The sequence below is a fragment of the Elgaria multicarinata genome, chromosome 21 (genome assembly GCF_023053635.1).
Source record: "Elgaria multicarinata webbii isolate HBS135686 ecotype San Diego chromosome 21, rElgMul1.1.pri, whole genome shotgun sequence".
In the NCBI taxonomy this organism is placed as follows: Eukaryota; Metazoa; Chordata; class Lepidosauria; order Squamata; family Anguidae; genus Elgaria; species Elgaria multicarinata.
Window position 1 is genome coordinate 8850520 of NC_086191.1, and position 20179 is coordinate 8870698.

A 20179-nucleotide genomic window follows, 5' to 3' on the forward strand; every position below is an offset into this window, starting at 1 on the left:
GCATGTTTAGACAGAAAAAAGGTCCTACAATTCCCACCATTTCACAGCCAGCCATCCTTGCTAATACTGGGAGTTGTGGGACTTTTTTCTTCTCTAAACATGCATAGGATTGGGCCCTTATTTATTTATGAACATGAGTCTCCTTTTTGCTCAGAAAGGGCCACCAAGGCAGCTCACAATTAAAATGTAAAATAATTTAGGGGTCTGTGACTTTTTTCTGTCTAAACTTGTATAGGATTGGGCCCTTATTTGTTTATAAATGCATAAGTCTCCTTTTGGCCCCAAAAGGAAAACTCACACTTAAAACCATAAAACAATTAAAACCGAGAACAATTTAGGGCACGATCCGATGCATGTTTAAACACCGTGGTTATCTGGAGAGCCCTGGGAATTGAAGGATTTTTTTCCTGTTGAAGCATGCATAGGATTGCGCCCTGAAAGGCTTTTTTTTTAAAAAAAAAAAGTTAAACTTGAAATTAATTTCAAAACTTTCATTTAAAAAAACCCAAATTTCTAACTTTAAAACCACAAATACTGAAACAAATGTATTAAAACAATAAATGTCCAGCTCTATTTTCCGCAAGAGTTTTCCATATCCAACGGGACGCTGCCTGGACAGGTGTGTACATATACCTGGCCCCCTTTGGCCCTTTTAATTGGTTTACGGGCCGTGGGTGGGTCTTGGCAAACCAGTTCCAGGATGCGAAGATCCTGTACGGAAGCTAGAAGCCTTCCTTGTTTCAATGCAGGCTGGACTTCAAGCCCATTGCTCTGCTCAGGAACAGGCATCTCAGTTCCCCCCAACACGCACTTTTGAAATCGAACAAGAATAAAAGGTAAGGCTTTGGGGAACCCAAATCCACCCTGCAGGAGATCAACTTTCTTCAGAAGAGTAACTGAGTCATTCCGTTGCAGCAAAATCCTCAGAGGCACCTTTCAAGGCGAACCTTTTATTGTAGTACATGCTTCTGTAGGCTAGAGCTCACAGACAGATGCATTTATTGTGTCTTCCTTCTGCCTTCCAGGGAACTTCAAGGGCTGCCCGCAAGATTCTCCGAACAACTCTTTTGACCCTCACAACAACCCTGTGAGGTAGGTTAGGCTCAGAGACAATGGCTGGGTTCACCCAACGCTCAGTGGTTGAGTGTGGGTTGTTGTTGAACCGTGGGTTGTTGTGATGTCTGAATGGAACCCGTTTACCGCAGGATGCCCTGTTAACCATACAGGGTGGCTTATTTTCCTCGAAGGTGCCATTTCTACAATGCAGAGTTTGTCGATGGGTTGTTCAAGCCACACTGCGTAGTTAACAAGCCACCCTATGGAAAACGGAGCTCCGGTCAGACAACACAACAGTCCACCCTGCAGAAAATGCACTGAGTTCAGGCGACACGATAACTGACGGTTCAACAGCAACCCCCGCCCACCCACGGAGTGTGGGCTAGCACATTGTGTGAACGCAGCCCATGACGGGTTCGAGTGAACTTCATGGATTTGAACCCAACCCAGCCCTTGCTCGACACAAGGGCATAAAAGGTTATTCAGGTTTCGGAGGAAAAAGCCAGGGATAGTACAAATACTTTTCTGCGTGAGTCTGCTTGCCTGTCTCAGAAACTGCGAAGAGTAGCCTTGTGAATGATGTGGGTGTGTAGAACCCCCATTCTAAAAAGCCTGACAGCCTAAGCTGTAGTTAATTGCAGGATGAACTTTAAGCAAAAATATGCTGGTCTATGTATATTTGGCCCCGCCCCCTTTTGCCTTCAGCCCCGCCCACCCCTGGAATCTGGTTTCCCTGGAACTTCTCCGAAATTCAACCTGGCCCCCAAGTTGAAAGAGTTGCAACGTTCCTGTTTTATATGTCTACTCATAAGCAAGTCCCATTGAATGCAATGGAAGGGCATGGGACGGGAGCCTCATAGCACAGTCTTAGACCTGCCTACCCAGAAGTAAGACTCATGGAGTTCAATGGGGCTCATTCCCAGGCGCGTGCATGCAGGACCTCAGCCTGAGCATGTTCTAAAAGCGTCACGGACATTTGTTATCCATGCAAACAACCCTGCAAGGTAGGGCATTATAATTATATAACACTCCCCATCCAAAAGGTTTCGGACGGGTGAATAACAAATAGAATAAAAGAATAAACGACACCGCGTTAAGAATTACATTTTAAAAAGAACAATGATCACACATTACGGTTGGAAATGCTGAAGCCAGAGGGAAAGTAGCTCACCTAGGGCGAACAGAGGAATGTGAGGTTTGAGCCGAGGACTTTTGTCGTTTTCTTAGCCATCATGGACCTGAACTGCTCCAGTCTCCTGGACGACCTCTTCCAGGGGCAGGAAGAACTGCCCCCCAACAGCACCCTCTCTGCGACAGACCCCAAACCCAACTACTTGCTTCAAGACCACGCTTATGGATGCGTCTTGAATAAAGGTTATGAGCCCTGGGTACCCGGCAGAGAGCAGGTGAGCGGGAGACAAACAAAACGGTTTTCATGTTCCGTCATTTCTTCATCGGTTTGTAAACAGCATTTGAGCCATCTTCCCCAAGGAATGTGTGCTCAAGGTGACAAGGTGCAGTTCATTGCAGGCATTTATTTTCTCTCCAAGGCTTTTTAGGGTATTTTCCCCTCTCTGTTTTAACATGTTGCTATTTATCACACTCACTCACACACACACAAACCTCAAAACTTTACTACTAACCTATCCACAATTCTGCCGCAGGGAGTGAACGACAGCGACACAGAGGATCTCTTACAGTTGCTAATCAACCCCAACGACATTTACAATTCAAGGTCCCCCACTGCCTCTCCCGAGAGCGACAGCGGGATCTCCGATGATCCCTGTGCAGACGCCCCACTGCAAGCCGATCCAAATCCCCCAGACTCGTCTCCTACTGTCATCTACGAGGTTATCTGCGACACGGGATTGGTGGAGGATGCAGGCCTGCCTGATCACGTCTTTTCTAGCTCCCTAGGTAAGTGTGGGCCATAGGGTGGGGGACAATTTGCAAATACCCTGGGCTGTTGATTGCCCCAGAATCATTTTCCATGGCCCCACATCCCCGGCTTTTAATCCCTGTATCTCCTTTCAGTTTTGTCACAGAACAGCTCTACACAAAGAGCTTTTCCTTTCCTGCTTTTCCATTACATAACCTCTAGGTGGTGCTGTGCTATAGCGCAAATGAACAAGTTGGAAAACACTTTTTCTTTCGCCATCAGAAATAATATCTCATTTTCCCCGCTCTAAAAAAAAAAGGGGGGGGGAAGCAGAAGCGAAACTTGGAGGATCGCACTGCCTAAAGCATGCACAAACACCCATGAGTAAGGAATTACCAGTGCACAATAAGTGCCTCATATAGAAAAGCTTTAAGTGTCCATTGGTTCCAATGGAAAGTGTTTATTTCTTGCACCTTAGTTGACATATAGGATGCAATTTTCAAGGTGGGGTGTTGCAAATGACTTGAGTTTTAATTTCTGACAACCACCCAGAGAGCTTTGGCTGTTGGGTGGAACAGAAATGTAATAAATATGTAAATAAATCCACTGAAAGGGAACTGAGGTGGGTGGACAGGAGCGACATTTTTAACTTGCAGCAAGGGGGTTGCTGGTCTTCAGACCGTGTCCATCCCATAATCATGACCCCTCCCTGACTGGCACTGTGCCTTTTTGGTTCCTTCCTCGCCCTAGGAAACTGGACGTCCCCAGTGATTCTGCCTGAGGCCTGTGTCCCAAGAGAAGTATCCCTCCGCCTCCTTGAGAATGCGGCCCAACCCAACATGACAGGGCTTGCAATGGTGAGCAGCATGGAATTGCTTCGTTAAGGTATTCAGGGCGTTAGTGTACCCCAGAAGGCCTTGAGACCTCCCCGACAATCCTGGCTGCCAGACCAGAATTGTGCCGCATCAAGGGTTGAAGTCAGATGCTTTTATAGAGGTCGGAGGGTGTCATGTGACTTACAGCAGCCTATTAGTGTCAAGAGGCTTCCTTATTGGACGGCTGGTGTCCCTTTATTTCCCTCCCTTCGCCCCACACAGGCTGGTGTCTCTATGTGTCTCTCCCCACCCCCGGTTCAGCCCTTGCTGGCAGACTGGATCGGGAAATCAGCTGTGACAAGGAGGAAGGGGTCCTTCTGCATATGCTCAGGGGCGCTCTTGTCCCATCAATCCATGGCAGCAAAAGAAAGTCGGGGTTGGGGACAGTCAGATCCTAAAGCAACGAACCCCACGTCACAAAAGGGGATCAGCTAATGAACTCTGCATCTGCACGGGGCAGGATCCTTTGGAGCAGCTACACCTCCCTCCAGGACTCTACTTGACGGATGAAGAAAAACGTCTGCTAAGCCAAGAGGGCATCTCACTGCGCAGCAACATACCCCTTACAAAGGTACAGGGCGGCACAACCTACCAGGGTGGAAGGGACGGAGCCTAGTTATGGTACATCTTGATTTCTTCCAGTTTTGTCATTTTTACTAGGTTTTTTTTTAAAAAAATGTATATATTTAATTTAGGGTGCAGTCCTACTGGAGGCTCGTCAGCGTCCGAATTTGGCATCCTAAGCAGAGCGGGAGGAGTGCAGAGGGGATCTTTGCTTCTGTGCTGCTCCCGTTCGGCACTTTTGCTAGATGGGTTTTTTGCCCATCTAGCAGGGGCGAGAGGGAAGGAGGCTGGGGAGGCTGGAACCTGCCTCCCCGGCCCCTCCCACAGAACTGCTCCCCTTTCCTCCACTCGGAGTTTGGCTTTGTGACTTCGGAGAGGCAACCGGTGCAGTTTTCTCCACCCTGGCTGCGAGAGGGAGGGGGTCCCAGACTCCTGGGTCCAAGGCTAAAAACACAACCACAAAAGAAACAAGCAGCACCCAGCCAGTTCCCCTTCAGCAACAGACCCACTTATGTGCTTGAATAAAAATGTCTTTCCCTGCCCGTGGAAGAGCAACAGAAAGGGAACCAACCTAGCCTCCCTCAGCAGGGAGTTCCAGAGCTCTGCCCCAGCTAAGGGGGAAGGAAGGAAGAACATGGGTGTCACTGCCAACTTCAGGGGACACCAACCTTTTTGGACCTGTGGCCGCATTTGGGAATTTGAGGAACTGCTGCAGGCACAACCACAAAATGCTTAATCAGCGAACTCTTCTTTTGAACATACATTTTGCCGAGGTCCAGGCATTGCTTCATTTGGGGAGGAGCTCACAACACAGATAAATTTTGGACTGGAACAGTCTTTAATGCTCACCGAAATACACGCTGTTTTCAATGACTTCCCCGCTTCATGGAAATTAACAAAAGGTCGACGTAAACGGACTCGCCGCGCCCACTTGATGGCTCAAAGACGGATACCGTGACATCAGAAAGATAAAATGCAATGGATTGAGGCCCCTTACGACGCCTCCAGTATTTGAACGGGTGGCAGGTAGACATTGAGGCACCCTTCATGGGTGCCATTGGAGGCACCCATGGGTGCCACGCTAGGCCTAAGTGAGAAGATAGGCTCACTGAGGGCGGGGGGCATTGAGGGTGACTTGCCCAAGGCTCCTCCCAGAAACTTGGGGCGCCACTGACTCCCGCCTGTCTTCCTTGCACACAGGCAGAAGAGCGAATCCTGAAGAAGGTACGGAGGAAAATCCGGAACAAGCAGTCGGCTCAAGATAGCCGCCGGCGCAAGAAGGAATACATCGACGGGCTGGAGGGCCGGTGAGAACTGGGGTGGGAGGGAGAGGAGGCTGTGTTTTGGTGGGGGGCAGGGGTCTTGCTTACCCCATAAAGACCTGCTTCACCTCCCCATAGGGGGCTCCTCATCTGCCCCGGGTCCCTGTTCCCATCAGCCAGGGGTGAGGAGCCTGTTTGGGGATGATGGTCGATGTTTGGGGATGATGGGAGTTGTAGTTCAATCACAACTGGAGGGACGTGGGTTCCCGACCCCTGCCAGAGGGCGGAGAAAATGTAACTGGGTCTCCTTTTGGTTCTATCCTCGGCAGGGTGACTGCGTGTTCGGCCCAGAACCAGGAGCTGAGGAAGAAAGTGCAGCAGCTGGAAACGCACAACGTGTGAGTCGGTCGCGGCCTCTCCTGGCAGGCAAGAGGACCCAGGTGTCCTGGCTCCCCTACCCCCATGCTCCACAGAAAGGCTTGACTCAAATCTAGGGATGTCTGCGAATTTCGTTCCCGTTCGGAAATCGCACAAATATGTCCCGTTTGCAACCCTGAAGGCATACAGGAGTGCAGAACTTGGGAAATGTTCGCCAAGGCGTCCTGCCTCCAGTGGAGGACAGCAAGACGCTTCTGGAAAGCTCACGAGCAGGGTGTGGCTGCAACAGCCCCTCTGTCCTTTGTTCCCACGGCACCTGGTATGCCGAGAGAGATTAATGCTTCATTCCAACCATGAAACGTGTGAGGTAATAAAGAAAGGGTACCTCTGAGGATATGCAGAGAGCCTGTACCTCCAAAGAACCGGGGCCCTGTGCAAGATGCCCAATGGTGAGAGGTTCAACAGGTGCTGCTTTCTCCCATTCTTGCAGCTCCAGGAACAAGAAAAACTTCCCCTGTTGAATTGTTCATCATCGAGTAGGTAGCAGCAACAGTGTTCAGACAGAGAGGGCTACCACATAAAGGGTAGTCAGGGCAGGTCCATCACTACGTAGCTTCTTCTTCTTTTCTTTGATTTTAAAGTAAGTTTCTAGTCCTTATGGAGCTAGAAGGATGCAAATACTGTTTGACGTCATTTCTTCCTGCAGGTCGCTGCTGGATCAGTTACAAAAGCTGCAAAAACTCATCAAGCAGACGTCCACCAAGGCAGCCCAGACTACCATCTGCCTCGTGGTACGTGCGGGTAAGGGCAAGGGGTAGGGGGCCGTGAGCCCGGGAAAAGTGAAACACCGGAAAACTCTTGGGTAAGGGGGCCGCACGTCTTAGTTTACAGAGGACGGTCAGCTCTTTGAAAGAGGCTTCCTCTATCTCAAGGGTAGGGGAACCTGCAGACCTCCAGATGTCGCCGGACTACAACTCCCATCACCCCAAGCCAGTGGTCGTGGATGATGGGAGCTGTAATCCAACATCTGGCGGGCTGCAGGCTCCCCCCTGCCCTTGCTCCGTTTGAAGGGCTGTTCGGTCCAAAGTTTAAAGACAAGATGAACGCCATTAAACTATACTGCATTTTTGGGGTGGATTTTGTTTTCTTTCTTTCTTTCTTTTTTGCAATTTAGTCACAAATCTACAGGAGTGAAATTCCCATCAGAAATTATACCCTATTTATTATGACATTTATGCCCTGCCTTATTTTCCCTCTCGCAAGGAACCCAAGGTAGCTTAAATGGTCCTCCTCCTTTATCCTCACAACAACCCTGTGAGGTAGGTTAGGCTGAGAGTTGGGATCTGGACTAAAGTCACCCATTGAACTTCACGACTGAGTGGGGACTAGAACCCGGGTCTCCCAATTCCCAATCCAACACTCTAACCATTATGCCACAAGGGCTCCGACTCAGTCCCTCCTGATTGCATTATATATCCCGCGGTTTCTTCTGCACCAATAAACCCGCTTTCCCAATCCTTTTACTGGACAGATCCTCATCTTCTCCCTTGGACTCCTGATCCTGCCCAGTTATAGCTCATTGCTCGGTGGAACCCAGATCAGTCGGGATGACTACAAACCCTCTGGAGGTAACTATTGGGGCCGGCAGGAGGTCAGAGAGCAGGGAAAAGTGGGGAGAGAGAAAAATATGGGTTGAAAAGGGAACTCCAAGAGCTGAACAGAACCCTCTAGCCCAGCCTTCCTCAACCTGGGGCGCTCCAGATGTGTTGGACTACAACTCCCAGAATGCCCCAGCCAGCTGGCTGGGGCATTCTGGGAGTTGTAGTCCAACACATCTGGAGCGCCCCAGGTTGAGGAAGGCTTCTCTAGCCTACTTCTGAATACCAGACCCTGCAAACAAACAGCAAAATACAGCCATCGCTTTCATATGCCGAAGTTCCAGTGACACAACAGTCATGCCAGCAGACCAGCTTGAATACGGCAAGCACATAGCCGCTGCGCCGTCACAGAGGGACATCACCCCAGCGGAATTGGAATGCAAGGCAACCTGGCGCCTTCCGGATGTGCTGGACTACAATTCCCATCAGGCCCAGCCAGCATGGCCAACGGTCAGCGACAATGGGAGTTGCAGTCCAACAAAACCCCGGGGTGCTAGGTTGCATCCCTCGGTGAAACGAGTTTCTTGTTCTTGCTCTGTCTGACTAGACCCCGCTCAGGGACAGATTCGCGAAGCCTCACTGCTTGTTTTCGGCTTCAAGGATTAATGTATGGGCAGCAGTCCGTGAAGCTTCTCTCAAGCCAGACAGCACAAATTTGGTCTTAAGGGATATATGTTTCTTGCTCAAACGGCCTAAGAGATAGAACATGCTTCCATCACGATCAGGCAGATTGCATCCCTAAACACACGCGAGTTATAATCGCCAAAAGTATAATGGAAATACTAGCGAGCGGGCTGTGAACGTGGCAGAACCGAAGTTCCTCTCAATCTAATTAAAATCAGGATTTCGTATGTACCGAAATGGAACGCCTGTTGGACAGAGCTCGCCCAAAGCACCTTTGGGCTGATTTCTCATTCTCTCCGGACCTCTTGTCCAAACAACTCAGCCCTTCTCTTTTGTAACCCTTACGTGGGTGACCTCGTCCTAAGTTTTGGACCTGGTCACACCACGATTCCTACTTCCCATAAGGGCTGCCTCCCAGTGCAGCCAGGTTTACCACTGGCACCAGTAGCCGCTTGGCAAAGGTTTCCCTCCGAAGCCAAGCAACTTTCGGCTTGCAATATTTAACCAACCAATATTTAACTAATCCCTATGTGGCAATCTTCTTTGCTCCATTTCCGAGAATACTTTCTGGTACTCCCAAGTTAGCTCACAATATACACAAACCCCACCCCATCTACAAATAAACAATAAATTGTTATCAATCTCACTGGCAGTACCGCATATTCCTCTATATGTAGAATATACGATTGCTTGGCCGGAAAACCTTCAACGTATCAGGCGATCTCTGTGTTATGTGCTGGATGTATTAAACTTCACCCTGGACACAATTTTTCTGGCTTCCGGGACCCATTGTGAAACTCATGGGGGTCAGCCCCAGAAATGCCCCCTCGTGACGCACCTTTCCTTCTTCTCCAGTGATCTCCCGAAACATCCTGACCAAAGGGGGGCTCTCTGATCCAGAAGAGCCCCCAGCTGCTTCCGCCGATCCAGAATTGCCCCGGGTTCGAATCGAGTTGACCCAGGAAGGTCCTGGCACCAGCGACGAAGGGCAAGGGTCTAACGGGACACCCGGCATCTTGGGGAAGGGGGTGATGGTGAACACATCCGATCCTGGGGCACTGAGGATCCCCCCAGTGGAACCAAAGGAAGGTTTGCTGGCGAAATCGACGAGGCCCGAACCAGACAAAGACCCAGCGAAGCAAATGCATGCGGATGAGATGTAGGCCCTGCGGGAACGGGAAACTGGTTGTATCAGAGAGAAGCCGCAGGCCTCCAAAGAATCCATTTGGGACTCTTCTCCTCCCCCGGGGCAGTTTCCTGTTCGTAGCCTCAATCCCCTCCGGGGCGATGCAAGCAGCTAGACATCTCTGAGGAGAGAGCCCATCAAGGAAGCTGCTAGCTTCAAAAATTATTAGGGGTGGTAGAGTTGGCCTCCAAACAACCAATCTGGGCTGGATGGGAACTGTGGCTGAGGCCTGGAATGCATAGGGGAAGTCATAAAGGGCACCCCTGAGCATGCACAGAGCGCATTTCCCTTGCACTGCCAAGGAACTGCAACAAGCCCAGATGGGGGAGTGAGGAGCAGGGCTTAGAAAAAGAGTGGACCTTTCTCTCCATCTTTTAATTAATCCTTGGAGAGTCGGAGGATGCAATTACAGGTGTGAAGCGCTGCAGGTGATGTAGTCAGGGAGGCGCTTTGGGGGAAGACGCCGTGGCTTTCCAGTTTCGCTCTAGCCAGGCTCCGGTAGCTGAACCCTGGAATGTGTGAAGAAGCAACGAGGGTGCCTCTGAGCACAGGAAAAGTGCATTTTTTTTTTGCTCACGTTCAAGCAGCAGGAACAAGTCTAAATCTGAAAATAGGGAGAAGGTTTGGCAAATTTTATACCCTCTGTCCTTCCCTCCCTCGCCTTAAAGCGTGGCTGAGCCCTGCAATAATAGAAGGCTCCTCTGAATTCCTGTTTTGTTGATATTTTCATTGTCGCATTCATTGTTGTCATTGTATTGCTGTTTGGGAGACGTTGCGGTGTGCTTTTTCATTATTGGAAACTGCCCTGAGGGCATTTGACAGTTGGGTGGCACAGTAAATTAATTAAATGGGCAGTGTGTGTGTGTGTATGCCTGACAGGCAGAAATCTAACAGGAGCAGTCTCCGCCCTCTAGTGACAGACAAAGGCATGACCTACTGAATTTCTGCCCCTTAACACAGCCGCAAAAAGCACCTACGGCCTCTGGACAGGGAGAAGGTGGCCACCCGTGGTGGCGGCTTGCTACGAAAGCCCTCTGCACGTGTCCAGAGGTTAGATGACGGCATTTGCATATTCCCGAGGATTGCTCCAATCGACCCCCAGTGGGTTTCCTTTTTCCCAAGAACTGGTCCCCTGGTGTGTCATTTCTCTTTCCGACCCGGAGAGGCAAAGATGAAAAGTCGCCGTTCATTTTACCAGAGATGAGAGAGCAGGTGGGAGAAGGAAGACAGCAAGCCAGGGGCTGCGTCAGGGATGAAGTCATCTCCCGGGAGAGCATCACTAAAGGCACTCAAGACGTAGGTGGGTGGGAGCAGCAGAGACAACCGACGTTTTTTTAGGGAGCAGTGCACAAAACGCCTACCTGGCATAGCCTTCTCCAACTTGGGGCCCTCCACCGTGTTGGACTACAAGTCCCATAACTCCCAGCTGGCATGATCCAGCAAGGAAATCACAATACGTTCTGTTCTTAAGCCAATGGACCCCCAACACCGGCTGTCCCATCTGCCTTTACCCAAGGCCTTTGCCCCCATTTCATGGGTCGCGATTTTCCGTTTTCGACCCCAACGCTCCGGGCGCACGGCTGCGCATTTGAAACTCTCCCAGCCCCAGGCCCGTAACACCACACTGCACATGCTCATTCATCTCGACCTATGCAGCTCCGGAGAGAACGGTTAGGATTTATTGACATTTCACAACGGGCAACGCCGGCCGATGCATCGCTCATCCGACCCATCTCAAGCGGAAAGCAATGTGTTTTCCTGTACCGATTTGAAATGTTCTGTTCTGAGCTTTGTTGCCATGCAGAGGAAGAGGAGGGGGGAGTTGGAGGGGGATGTTGCAGCACGCGGGGAGAGAAAACTTCCCCCTTTGAAAATTGGACATGACACTACAATGCTGATGGACAGATGGACATTTTATTTATTTATTTTATTTATTTGTTTGTTTCACTTATATACTGCTCCCATAGCCAGGGCTCTGTAGGCGGTTTACAGAAATCCTAAAATTAAGAAAAAACGAGTATACAAAATTTAAAATTCTAAAACACAGAACATACACACATAAAGCATTAAAAACCGTTAAAAAAAACTAAACATGTGGGTGATTAAGATGTGCCGCCACATGCCTGGGCAAAGCGGAAAGTCTTAACCTGGCGCCGGAAAGATAGCAGCGTTGGTGCCAGGCGAGCCTCATCAGGGAGATCATTCCATAGTTTGGGGGCCACCACCGAAAAGGCCCTGTCCCTCGTTGCCACACTCCGAGCCTCTCTCGGAGTAGGCACCCGGAGGAGGACCTTAGATGTTGAACATAGTGACCAGGTATATTCACGTCAGGAGAGGCGTTCCATCAGGTATTGTGGTCCCAAGCCCACATTCAAGAGGGAGCTGGACAACCATCTGTCAGGGACGCTTTAGGGTGGATTCCTGCATTGAGCAGGGGGTTGGACTAGATGGCCTTGTAGGCCCTTTCCAACTCTACGATTCTATGAAACACCCTCTTTTATTACTGGGGATCATGGGCGGGAGGGTGCTGTTGCACCATGTCCTGCTTGTGGGTCCCTGGCTGATAGCTGGTTGGCCACTGTGTGAACAGAGTGCTGGACTAGATGGACCCTCGGTCCGATCCAGCATCAGGGCTCTTCTGATGTTCTTCCTGTCCAGTTTATCGCAGCATTTGCCTGCTGTTTTTCCGCCCCCGACAGCCCATTTTTCCTGCCACGTGCCGTAACTGTGTCTGGCTCTGAAGGGGAAGCTGTGATTAAAATGCGAGGGCAAACAGGTGGAGACGGCGGGAATTAATGGGACCCGCGACGAGCCGGAATTAGCGGCCGCTACCCGAGGCCTTGAGTCACTTTCAAGAGCTTGTTTGGCAAGCAGCCGAGACCCGACATCGATCCGTCAGACTGGCTTTGCGGGCGGAGATTTAATGAGAGCAGGCTGCGGATGGAGGCAAGGGGTGAGCTCATTCGGTGATGGATCAGCTTCCACTGGACTCACAAGGGGGTCTGCGGTGCGGAGGGGCCTCGGCCTCTGCAGGGGTCCCGTAGCACAGTGGGGAAGAGCATCTCGGCTGCGTGAAGAAGGGCCCAGGTTCGATTCCCGGCAGATCAAGTAGCGGGCAATACTTCTCTGCCTCAGACCCTGATGAGGTCGACTTCATGCCCTCTAGGTGTTTCGGACCTCGACTCCCATCAGCCCCAGGCAGCATGGCCAATAGCCAGATAGGTGGGAGCCGTGAGCATAACATCTCAATGGTTGGAGTAGACAAAACTGGGCAAAATTGGCCTTCCTTGGCAAGGTAGCCTCTGGATGTTTTGGACTACAGCTCCCAGCATTCCTGACCATTGGCCATCCTGGCTCAAGCTGATGGGTGCTGGCCAAAATATCTGGTGCCTGACCTGGTACATAACTTCCTACGTGCCGATGTTGATAAAACTGGGATAGGGAGTCAGGGTGTGGGACTTGTGGGTTTCATTAAGCATCCTCCCCAGCCCCATAAGAACATCAGAAGAGCCCTGCTGGATCAGACCAAGGGTCCATCTAGCCCAGCGTTCTGTTCACACAGTGGCCGACCATACGGGAAACCCACAAGCAGAACGTGGGTGCAACAGCACCTTCCTGCCCATGTTCCCCATCAACTGGAATATGTAGGCACACTGCCTCTGAGACCGGAAGTAGCATAGAGCCATCTAGGCTATTAGCCACCGATAGCCTTCTCCTCCATGAATTTTTCTAACCTCCATTTAAAGCCATCCAAATGGGTGGCCATCGCTACATCTTGTGGAAGTGAGTCCCAGAGTTCCACAACACGCTGTGTGAAGAAGTCTTTCCTTTGATACGTCCTGAATCTCCCACCAATCAGCTTCATCAGATGACCTCCATGGGGTCTTGTATTATGAAAGAGGGGAGAAAACGTCTCCCTATTCACTTTCTCCACATCACGCACAATTCGGTACACACCATGCATAATTCGAGGGATGCCCAACATACCACGGCTTGGGTTACATTAACAATCAGCTGACTGCTACATCCTGCACCTGTTTGTGCCCACAAATCTTTAAGTTTCTCAGTTCTTCGCATTGAACAATTAAACAAATCTTATTTGATTGAACGTCTGGGTTACAGTTGATTAATCTATCAATTTCAGTTGATTAATCTATCAATTCGGTTTGCACGAGGAAAAACAATAATTCCGAACCAGAAGTATAACATCCTATCTTTTTAGATGATGCAACATGTATGTCATAGAAGGCACCATTTTAGAAGACGCATCCCCTTTTAAGCAAGAAGGGGAAAATGAGGGAACAGCAGATGGTGAGATTTATTTTTTACAAGATTCTTCCTTCCAGCAGGAAACAATTAATCCTAATCCCCAGCAAGAAGACCAGATTATGGTTTGTCCATCTCTTATGTAATCTTCCACATGGCAGAAGCATGACCCAGGAGAAAGCACATCACTACCCATGCGCGCCGTCCCCTCGGAAGCCAGCGAAAGCACGTTCAGCCAAGGGCCGTGGCTCAGGGGTGGAGAGCCTTTTCGGCATGCAGAAGGTCCCCGATTTGAACCCCGGCATCTCCAGGGAGGGCTGGGAAAATTACTGCCCGGAACCCTGGAGATCCCCTGCCGGTCAGTATCGAAAACGCTGGGCTAGATGGGCCAAGGCAGCTGATTCCGTGGAAGGCGACTTCCTAGATAGGGAAAGCAGAGGGTCATTGCCCAGTGAGACCCCCAAAGTGGCATGGGTTTTAGCGCTTCCTCCATCTTGAATGGGAGAGGGTTGGGCCTGACAAGCCAAAGGAAAACAGGAAGGCCACTTTGTAAACACGGCTGCGTCCGGACATCACAATATCAACCATGGTTTAACCATAAGCCTTCTTCTTTCCTCTTCCTCTTCCTTCTTCTTCTTCTAAACTAAAAAGGGCCCACACTCTTTCCTTATAGGAGGGTGCCTCAATGCCTCAGTCAGAATAAAAATGTTTCCGTGGGTTTGTGTCCAGAGGCGTGGGGAAGTATAGAAAGAAAGAGAATTAAAGGGAGGGAGGGATGAAAAAGAAAGGAGAGAGCAAGGAAGGGAAAAGAAGAGAAAGGAAGGGCGGAAAGAAAGAAGGAAGGAAGGAAGGGAAGAGAATGATGGGGGGAAAGAAAGAAAGAGGAACAAGGACAGAGAGAGAGAAAGGAAAAGAAAGAGGAAGGAAGAGAAAGGAAGAAAAGGAAGAAAAAAGAAAGGAACAGGGAAGATAAACGAGGCAGGAATTTACAAGCGCTTTCGGACATCAAAATGTCCTGCAAGAATGATTAATTCGAATAATAACCGTACACATCAGCGGGGTCCTTAGACAGATGCCCAGAGCCAGGCACATCAGAATCAACAGTTATTGGACAGGGAGAGAGCTCATTCCCAGCGTGTTTTTGCCTGCAGCCGGCGCTGGGCCTCGTCCCAAGATGATGGATCACGCTCGCTCTCCCGCTCTCTCCCTCTCCCTGTTCCCTTTAATTCCTCTCCTCGCCTGCCAAATTGCCATTGTGGAGTAAGCCGCTCATCAATATTCAAGCGGCGCCCCCCCTCCGAACCTCCCCCCCGGGGGCCGCCGACGCCACTTCTGCGCCCAAACTTTGGCCTCGCTCGGTGCGTGTCTGCCGGCTCCGCGTTCCACCTTCCTTGGCGGCTGTGCTTCTCCAAGGAGACAGGGTTCGGGGCGCCACTCCTCAGTGTGCAAAGCTTCCCACACGCACACGCATCTCAGCAGCCTGTGTGGGCTGGCAGGAACGCAGGCAGGTTAACTCTCTCCTGCATTGAGCCGGAGGAAGGCAAGATCCCAGGGTCAGGACCGCGGACAGCTCCCCGTCCGGCACATTCGCCCTCGACTTCGGCTGGAGCTGCTACTTGCCTCCACTCCCGGCCGCCATGGATCGCTCCCATTTGGGTGCCGTGGTGGTCTTGCTTTGCCTGTTCTTGGTGGCGCGCGGAGGGATCGCCGGCGGCGGCCGGCCACCCCAGGAATTCCCCTTCAAGCACAACTACCAGGGGCACGAAAAGGAACTGGTGAGTTAACGTGGCGTCGGTCCCCACGACTTTGGTCCGTGGCTGCCACGGGATGGGGGAATGGGGGGGGGCAAAAGCAGCCACGGATGCTGCAAGGAGGTGCCTGAAAATGGGGTAACCCAATTTCCCCAACCGAGGAGGAGACACGTTTTGATGTACGTGGAGCGGGGTGGTGGTGGAAATGTCAGAAATGCCCAGTGGTGGTACCCGTGGGCACCCACGGAGTACGTTAGGTTGAAACTGACGCGCATAAGATACGTAAGATACCCCAGCACGTCCACAGAAAAGCCGCCTGGTGGGAGAACGTAGCCATCGGCTTATCTAGCCCAGGGTTGTCGACACTGACTGGCAGCAAGGGATCGCCCGAGTTTCAAGGAGGACGTTTTCCCAGCCCTATCTGGAGAAGCCGGGAATCGAACCTGCGACCTTCTGCATGCCAAGCAAGGGCTCTACCCACTGAGCTACAGCCCTTCCACTGCAGACGAATCTGCCTTTTTCTGAATCGCATCATTGTCCAAATAGCCCCGTAGTGCCAACTTTGAGTGGAAGGAAGAGAAGGGCATTTCCCCCCACCCCTCCATCACCTGCACCTTTTAGCTGAAGATGCCAGAAACGGAACCTGGGACCTTCTGATGCTGAGTCTCAGCCCCTCCCCCCAAAATAGAGCAAGATGCTAGCCCTCATGGCTCTGAAGAAGGGCCGGCTTCAACAGGAACCTCAGAAGCTGCCTTCTACCAAGTCAGACCTGCTGTCCACCTAGCTCAGTATTGCCGACACTGACTGGCAACACCTCTCCAGGGTTTCAGGAAGAATTTTTTCCTGGAGACGCCGTGAACCCAACCTGGGAGCTTTTGCATGCAAAGTGCAGGTTCAACCACTGAGCTACTGCCTCTGCCCCCATCAGCTTTTCCCCAACCTGGTGTCCCTCCAGGTGTTGCGGACTTCAACTCCCATCAGCCCCAGGCGGCAGGGCCAAGAATGCTGGGGACTGAAGTCCAAAACACCCGGCACACGCCTGGCTGGCGAAGGCTGCTTTGCACTCTGTGAACAAGCAAGGGGCGTGATCCGCGTCAAGCCCTTGGTTCTTCTAGCTTGGTCTTGTGTAATCCGACCCACCTGGGGGTTGCGGGGCGACCGACATGGCCTGATAGAAAGCCATCAGTGGACGCTGGAGCCTCCGAGGTCAGTGGGGTGGCGAATCCGCTCCGGGTTTTAGTCAGAACCAGTTAGAACTCTGAAGGAACTATCCTTCAGCCCCCTGGACAGCTCCTTCAGAGTTCTGACCAAAACCTGGAGCGGATCCGCCACCCCACTGACCTCAGAGACGCCAGCCTCTGCTGGCAGCTGTTTTCTAGGAGTTCAGAACAGGCATTTTGTTTTGTAAGGTTCGAAACGACCATATTTCTGCGATTCTAAGACACACTTTCCCCCCATATAAACATCTCTAAAAACGGGTTAGAATCGCAGGTGCGTTTATTATTTCTCAGAATCAAAGCTTTTTTTCTGTTGGCGGTACTGAAATTAGAGTGCGTCTTACAATCGATGTTGTCTTAGAATCGAAGAAATACTGTAAGTCCTACCGTGTGAGATTGGGAGGTACCAGAGACAGAACCTGGGACATCCTTCTCACAGAACATGGGCTTTGCCAATTGAGAGAGAGTCCAACTCCTGGTAGCAGATTTCAACCCTGCTAATTGCGATGGCTTTGTGGAACCTCCCCACTCTGATGCAGTCTACCTGTGAACACCGGTAGAGGGCTGTTGCATTCCTGCTCTGCGTGTGGGTTTCCCCGAGGTGTGGAAATGGCTACCCTGGGAAGCAGGATGCCGGAAGCACAGGGACCACTAGTTTCATCTTTAAAGTATATTTATCCTGCTCCCACCAAAAAAACTAACACCGGATGCTACCCTTTATTGCACTGTCAACAAACCAGTAGGAGGGTTTCCCATCTGCTAGGACCAAGTCTTGGGCAAAGCTAATGGGCCTTAGTTGCTCACTCCAGACCAACAACTCCAAAAATTCTTTGCATTACATCAGGGCTAGCTAGGGTTGCCATACGTCCCGGAAAACCGGGAATGTCCTGATTTCCAGGAGATTCTGAAATGTCCCGACCGGCTGGGCAAGAATCCCAGATTCCTGGTCCAGCTGGCTGGAGAAATTCTGACCTCCGAAATGGTGCCTTGAGCCTGTTCAGCGAAGCGGCAGCAGCAGAGAAAAAGACACATCAATCCGGTGCTTTTTCCAGAGCATCACCGCTGCTCCACAGGCTCATCTGAGTCACTCACCGAGACTCACCTTATTGCGCCTGTGGCTGAGTAGAAGAGGAACAACAGAGCATGTGCTCTCCTCCGGCTACCTGAGTCCCATGCAATGCAAAGGAGTTTGGTGAGCTTGGCTGGTTGTGGTCAGACCTTTAGGGTGAGCGCGGGGCGGAGCTGCAGGGTTATTTGTGGGGGAAGAAAGTTTTGTAGGGGACAGGAAGGAGGGAGCGAGTGGGGGATGAGGGGGTGAAGGAGAGGAAAGGAGAGAGGGGAGAAAGGAAAGGAAAGGAAAGTCACTCCCCCAAAAATCGCCCTTCAAAAATCCACGTCCTTGGATTTGGGTTGCCAACCTCAAACCTGTTACTTGGAAGTAAGTTGCAGTGAATCTAAAATGTCTGGTTTTGCAGTAGTTGATGTTTTAATTGAGAAATTGGCCTTTGCAAAAATTGGGCTTTCCCCAGACCTTTACATATTGCTCATTTAAAAGATCCTAGCCCACCCACCCCCCAAAAAATTTTGTCCCGGTTTTGTGGATTTGGAATATGGCAACCCTAGGGCTAGCTCATTACAATATATTGCTGCTGGCAAAATCCATCCCCCCCGCCCCCCCCCCCCCCCGCGCCCAGCAACTGTGAGAACGACAGCTAAGCTCAGGGAACAAGGAAGTCGGAGGAGGGTGGCAGATGGTGCTGGGATCCCTGGTAATAAAAAAGTCCTGGTGCTTCAACCCTACCTGCCCTGGTTGCACTACACCACTGTTAGTCGGGGAAGGAACGGGCCTGAATCCACAGGTCTCTCTCCCCACCCCTCTGCAACTCCGCCTACTTTGAGCTCTGGCCACACCCACCGCAGAAATGCAGACCCAGACCTATGGGGCTGGGATAATGCAGCCCTCGATTGCAGGAAGGTCAACCCCGTCTGTGTCTTTTTCCCGTTTTGTCTCTCTCAGCTGGACGAACTGCAGGAGGTGCTGGAGAAACTGCAGCACAAGAAGGTCTCGACCTGGGAGAAAAAGTTTAACCAAGTTCCCAAGGTAGCGCCTGGCTGAGGCGGTGGCGGCGGCGGGAGCGACGGGGTGGGGTGGGGGCGTAGCAACGGGGAAGAGGCGTCCGAGATGGACGGATGAGACGCCACCGCCAGAAGAGGGTGGCGTCCTCTCTGCGCTCGAGGGCTGGGCTTCGTCCCCGCAAAGGCGGCTTTTAAGTAGGCTTTACTTTATGAAGGAGTGCTCCAGCCGCAGCTGTCAAGTCATTAGAGCTAGCAATGGAGACTCCATGTTCAGAAGCAGCGTACCTGTTTCTACCAGACGGTGGAGGGGACGAAGGGCAGGGCCCCCGAAACAGGTTTCCCAGGGATGGTCTCAACAATTGTAATTCCTTCTGTTCAGGCCGCGAGTGTTGATGCTAACGTAGCCCAAACGACAACAGGGAGGGACAACTAGATGTTTGGAACTACAACCCTCATCATCCCCAGCCATAGGCCAATGCCATGCTGGCAGGGGCTGATGGGAGTTGTACAACACAAACAAAGGGTTCTGGGTGAGGGGAGGCAGACCTGTCAACGCGTTTTCGCAGGTGTTAAGATCCTGCTGTAACCTGGGGGGGTGAAGCTGCAGCCTTCCAGATGTTGCTGGACTTCCAAGTCCTATCAACCCCAGCCAGCATGGCCAATGATGGGAACTGTAGTCCAACCACAGCACTACATAGAGCTTCGGCTATGGGGCGGTATATAACTCTAATAGTAATAACAATAATAATAGTAATAATACACCCCACCCTAACCACTATACGCACAGCCCTCACTACCACGAAGGAACAGTTTCCAGGGAGAAAAGCCAGCCAGCAGGGCAGAAGCCAAGGCTGCCGCCTCCCTCAGGGCTTTCGGTGTTAACGTGCCCCCCCCTCCTTCCGCAGTGTTCCTTCGGCAACCCCTGCGCCGTCAGGAAAGGCGCCCGGATTGGGAAACTCTGCGACTGCCCGCGCAGCTCTGCCTGCAACGCTTTCCTCCTCAAGTGCTTGTGAAATGGCCGGCCGCCTCCGCTCCGCCACCGCTAAACTCCCCCAACAGCGGCTCCCCGCTTTCTGCTTCGTCGCGACGCATCGGCCCGAAGGGGCGGGCAGGGGGACGATCTGGAGAAGGGGCCGGGCGTCCCCGGAACCCTGGACCCAGGCTTCGGAAGTAATAAAAGAGAGCTTCTGAGCATGTGTGGAGTGCATTTTTCCCCCCTACGGGTGAAGGGCAACGGTTTAGGTTAAAGGAGATAGGTCAGAGCAGTAAGAAAGACTCCCCGCTCCTGGAAGGCCAAGCGAATGGGGACCTTTTCTTTGAAATCCCAAAGGTCCGGATTTATCCTGATCGCACGCCTCCCCACCCTGCCTGCCGGCGAGTGGCTGGA

General features: G+C 51.5%; 3 protein-coding genes across 3 annotated transcripts in view; all 3 read left to right on the forward strand.

Annotated features, from left to right (window-relative positions):
* The window catches only part of LOC134412125 (protein S100-A13-like), a 344998-nt gene that overhangs the window by 192589 nt on the left and 132230 nt on the right, over positions 1-20179 (forward strand). The gene's annotated exons all lie outside the window — the stretch shown is intronic.
* Positions 775-10040, forward strand: CREB3L4 (cAMP responsive element binding protein 3 like 4). Its single transcript, XM_063145825.1, has 10 exons — positions 775-836; positions 2284-2462; positions 2721-2973; positions 3686-3792; positions 4271-4381; positions 5575-5681; positions 5966-6034; positions 6721-6805; positions 7546-7642; positions 9152-10040. Exons 2-10 carry the CDS (start codon positions 2289-2291, stop codon positions 9457-9459), a joined length of 1311 nt encoding a protein of 436 aa, XP_063001895.1. The 5' UTR covers positions 775-836; positions 2284-2288; the 3' UTR covers positions 9460-10040.
* LOC134412095 (cocaine- and amphetamine-regulated transcript protein-like) lies at positions 15118-19968 on the forward strand. The gene is made up of 3 exons (XM_063145872.1): positions 15118-15523; positions 18734-18817; positions 19698-19968. Exons 1-3 carry the CDS (start codon positions 15386-15388, stop codon positions 19803-19805), a joined length of 330 nt encoding a protein of 109 aa, XP_063001942.1. The 5' UTR covers positions 15118-15385; the 3' UTR covers positions 19806-19968.

Excerpts from the sequence above, each read along its gene's own strand:
- LOC134412095 (XM_063145872.1), top strand. The coding sequence starts at position 15,386 with ATGGATCGCTCCCATTTGGGTGCCGTGGTGGTCTTGCTTTGCCTGTTC. Across the intron at positions 15,524-18,733 it reads AGGGGCACGAAAAGGAACTG|CTGGACGAACTGCAGGAGGT; the intron begins GTGAGTTAACGT and ends TGTCTCTCTCAG. Across the intron at positions 18,818-19,697 it reads AGTTTAACCAAGTTCCCAAG|TGTTCCTTCGGCAACCCCTG; the intron begins GTAGCGCCTGGC and ends CTCCTTCCGCAG.
- CREB3L4 (XM_063145825.1), top strand. The coding sequence starts at position 2,289 with ATGGACCTGAACTGCTCCAGTCTCCTGGACGACCTCTTCCAGGGGCAG. Across the intron at positions 2,463-2,720 it reads GGGTACCCGGCAGAGAGCAG|GGAGTGAACGACAGCGACAC; the intron begins GTGAGCGGGAGA and ends ATTCTGCCGCAG. Across the intron at positions 4,382-5,574 it reads GCAACATACCCCTTACAAAG|GCAGAAGAGCGAATCCTGAA; the intron begins GTACAGGGCGGC and ends CCTTGCACACAG.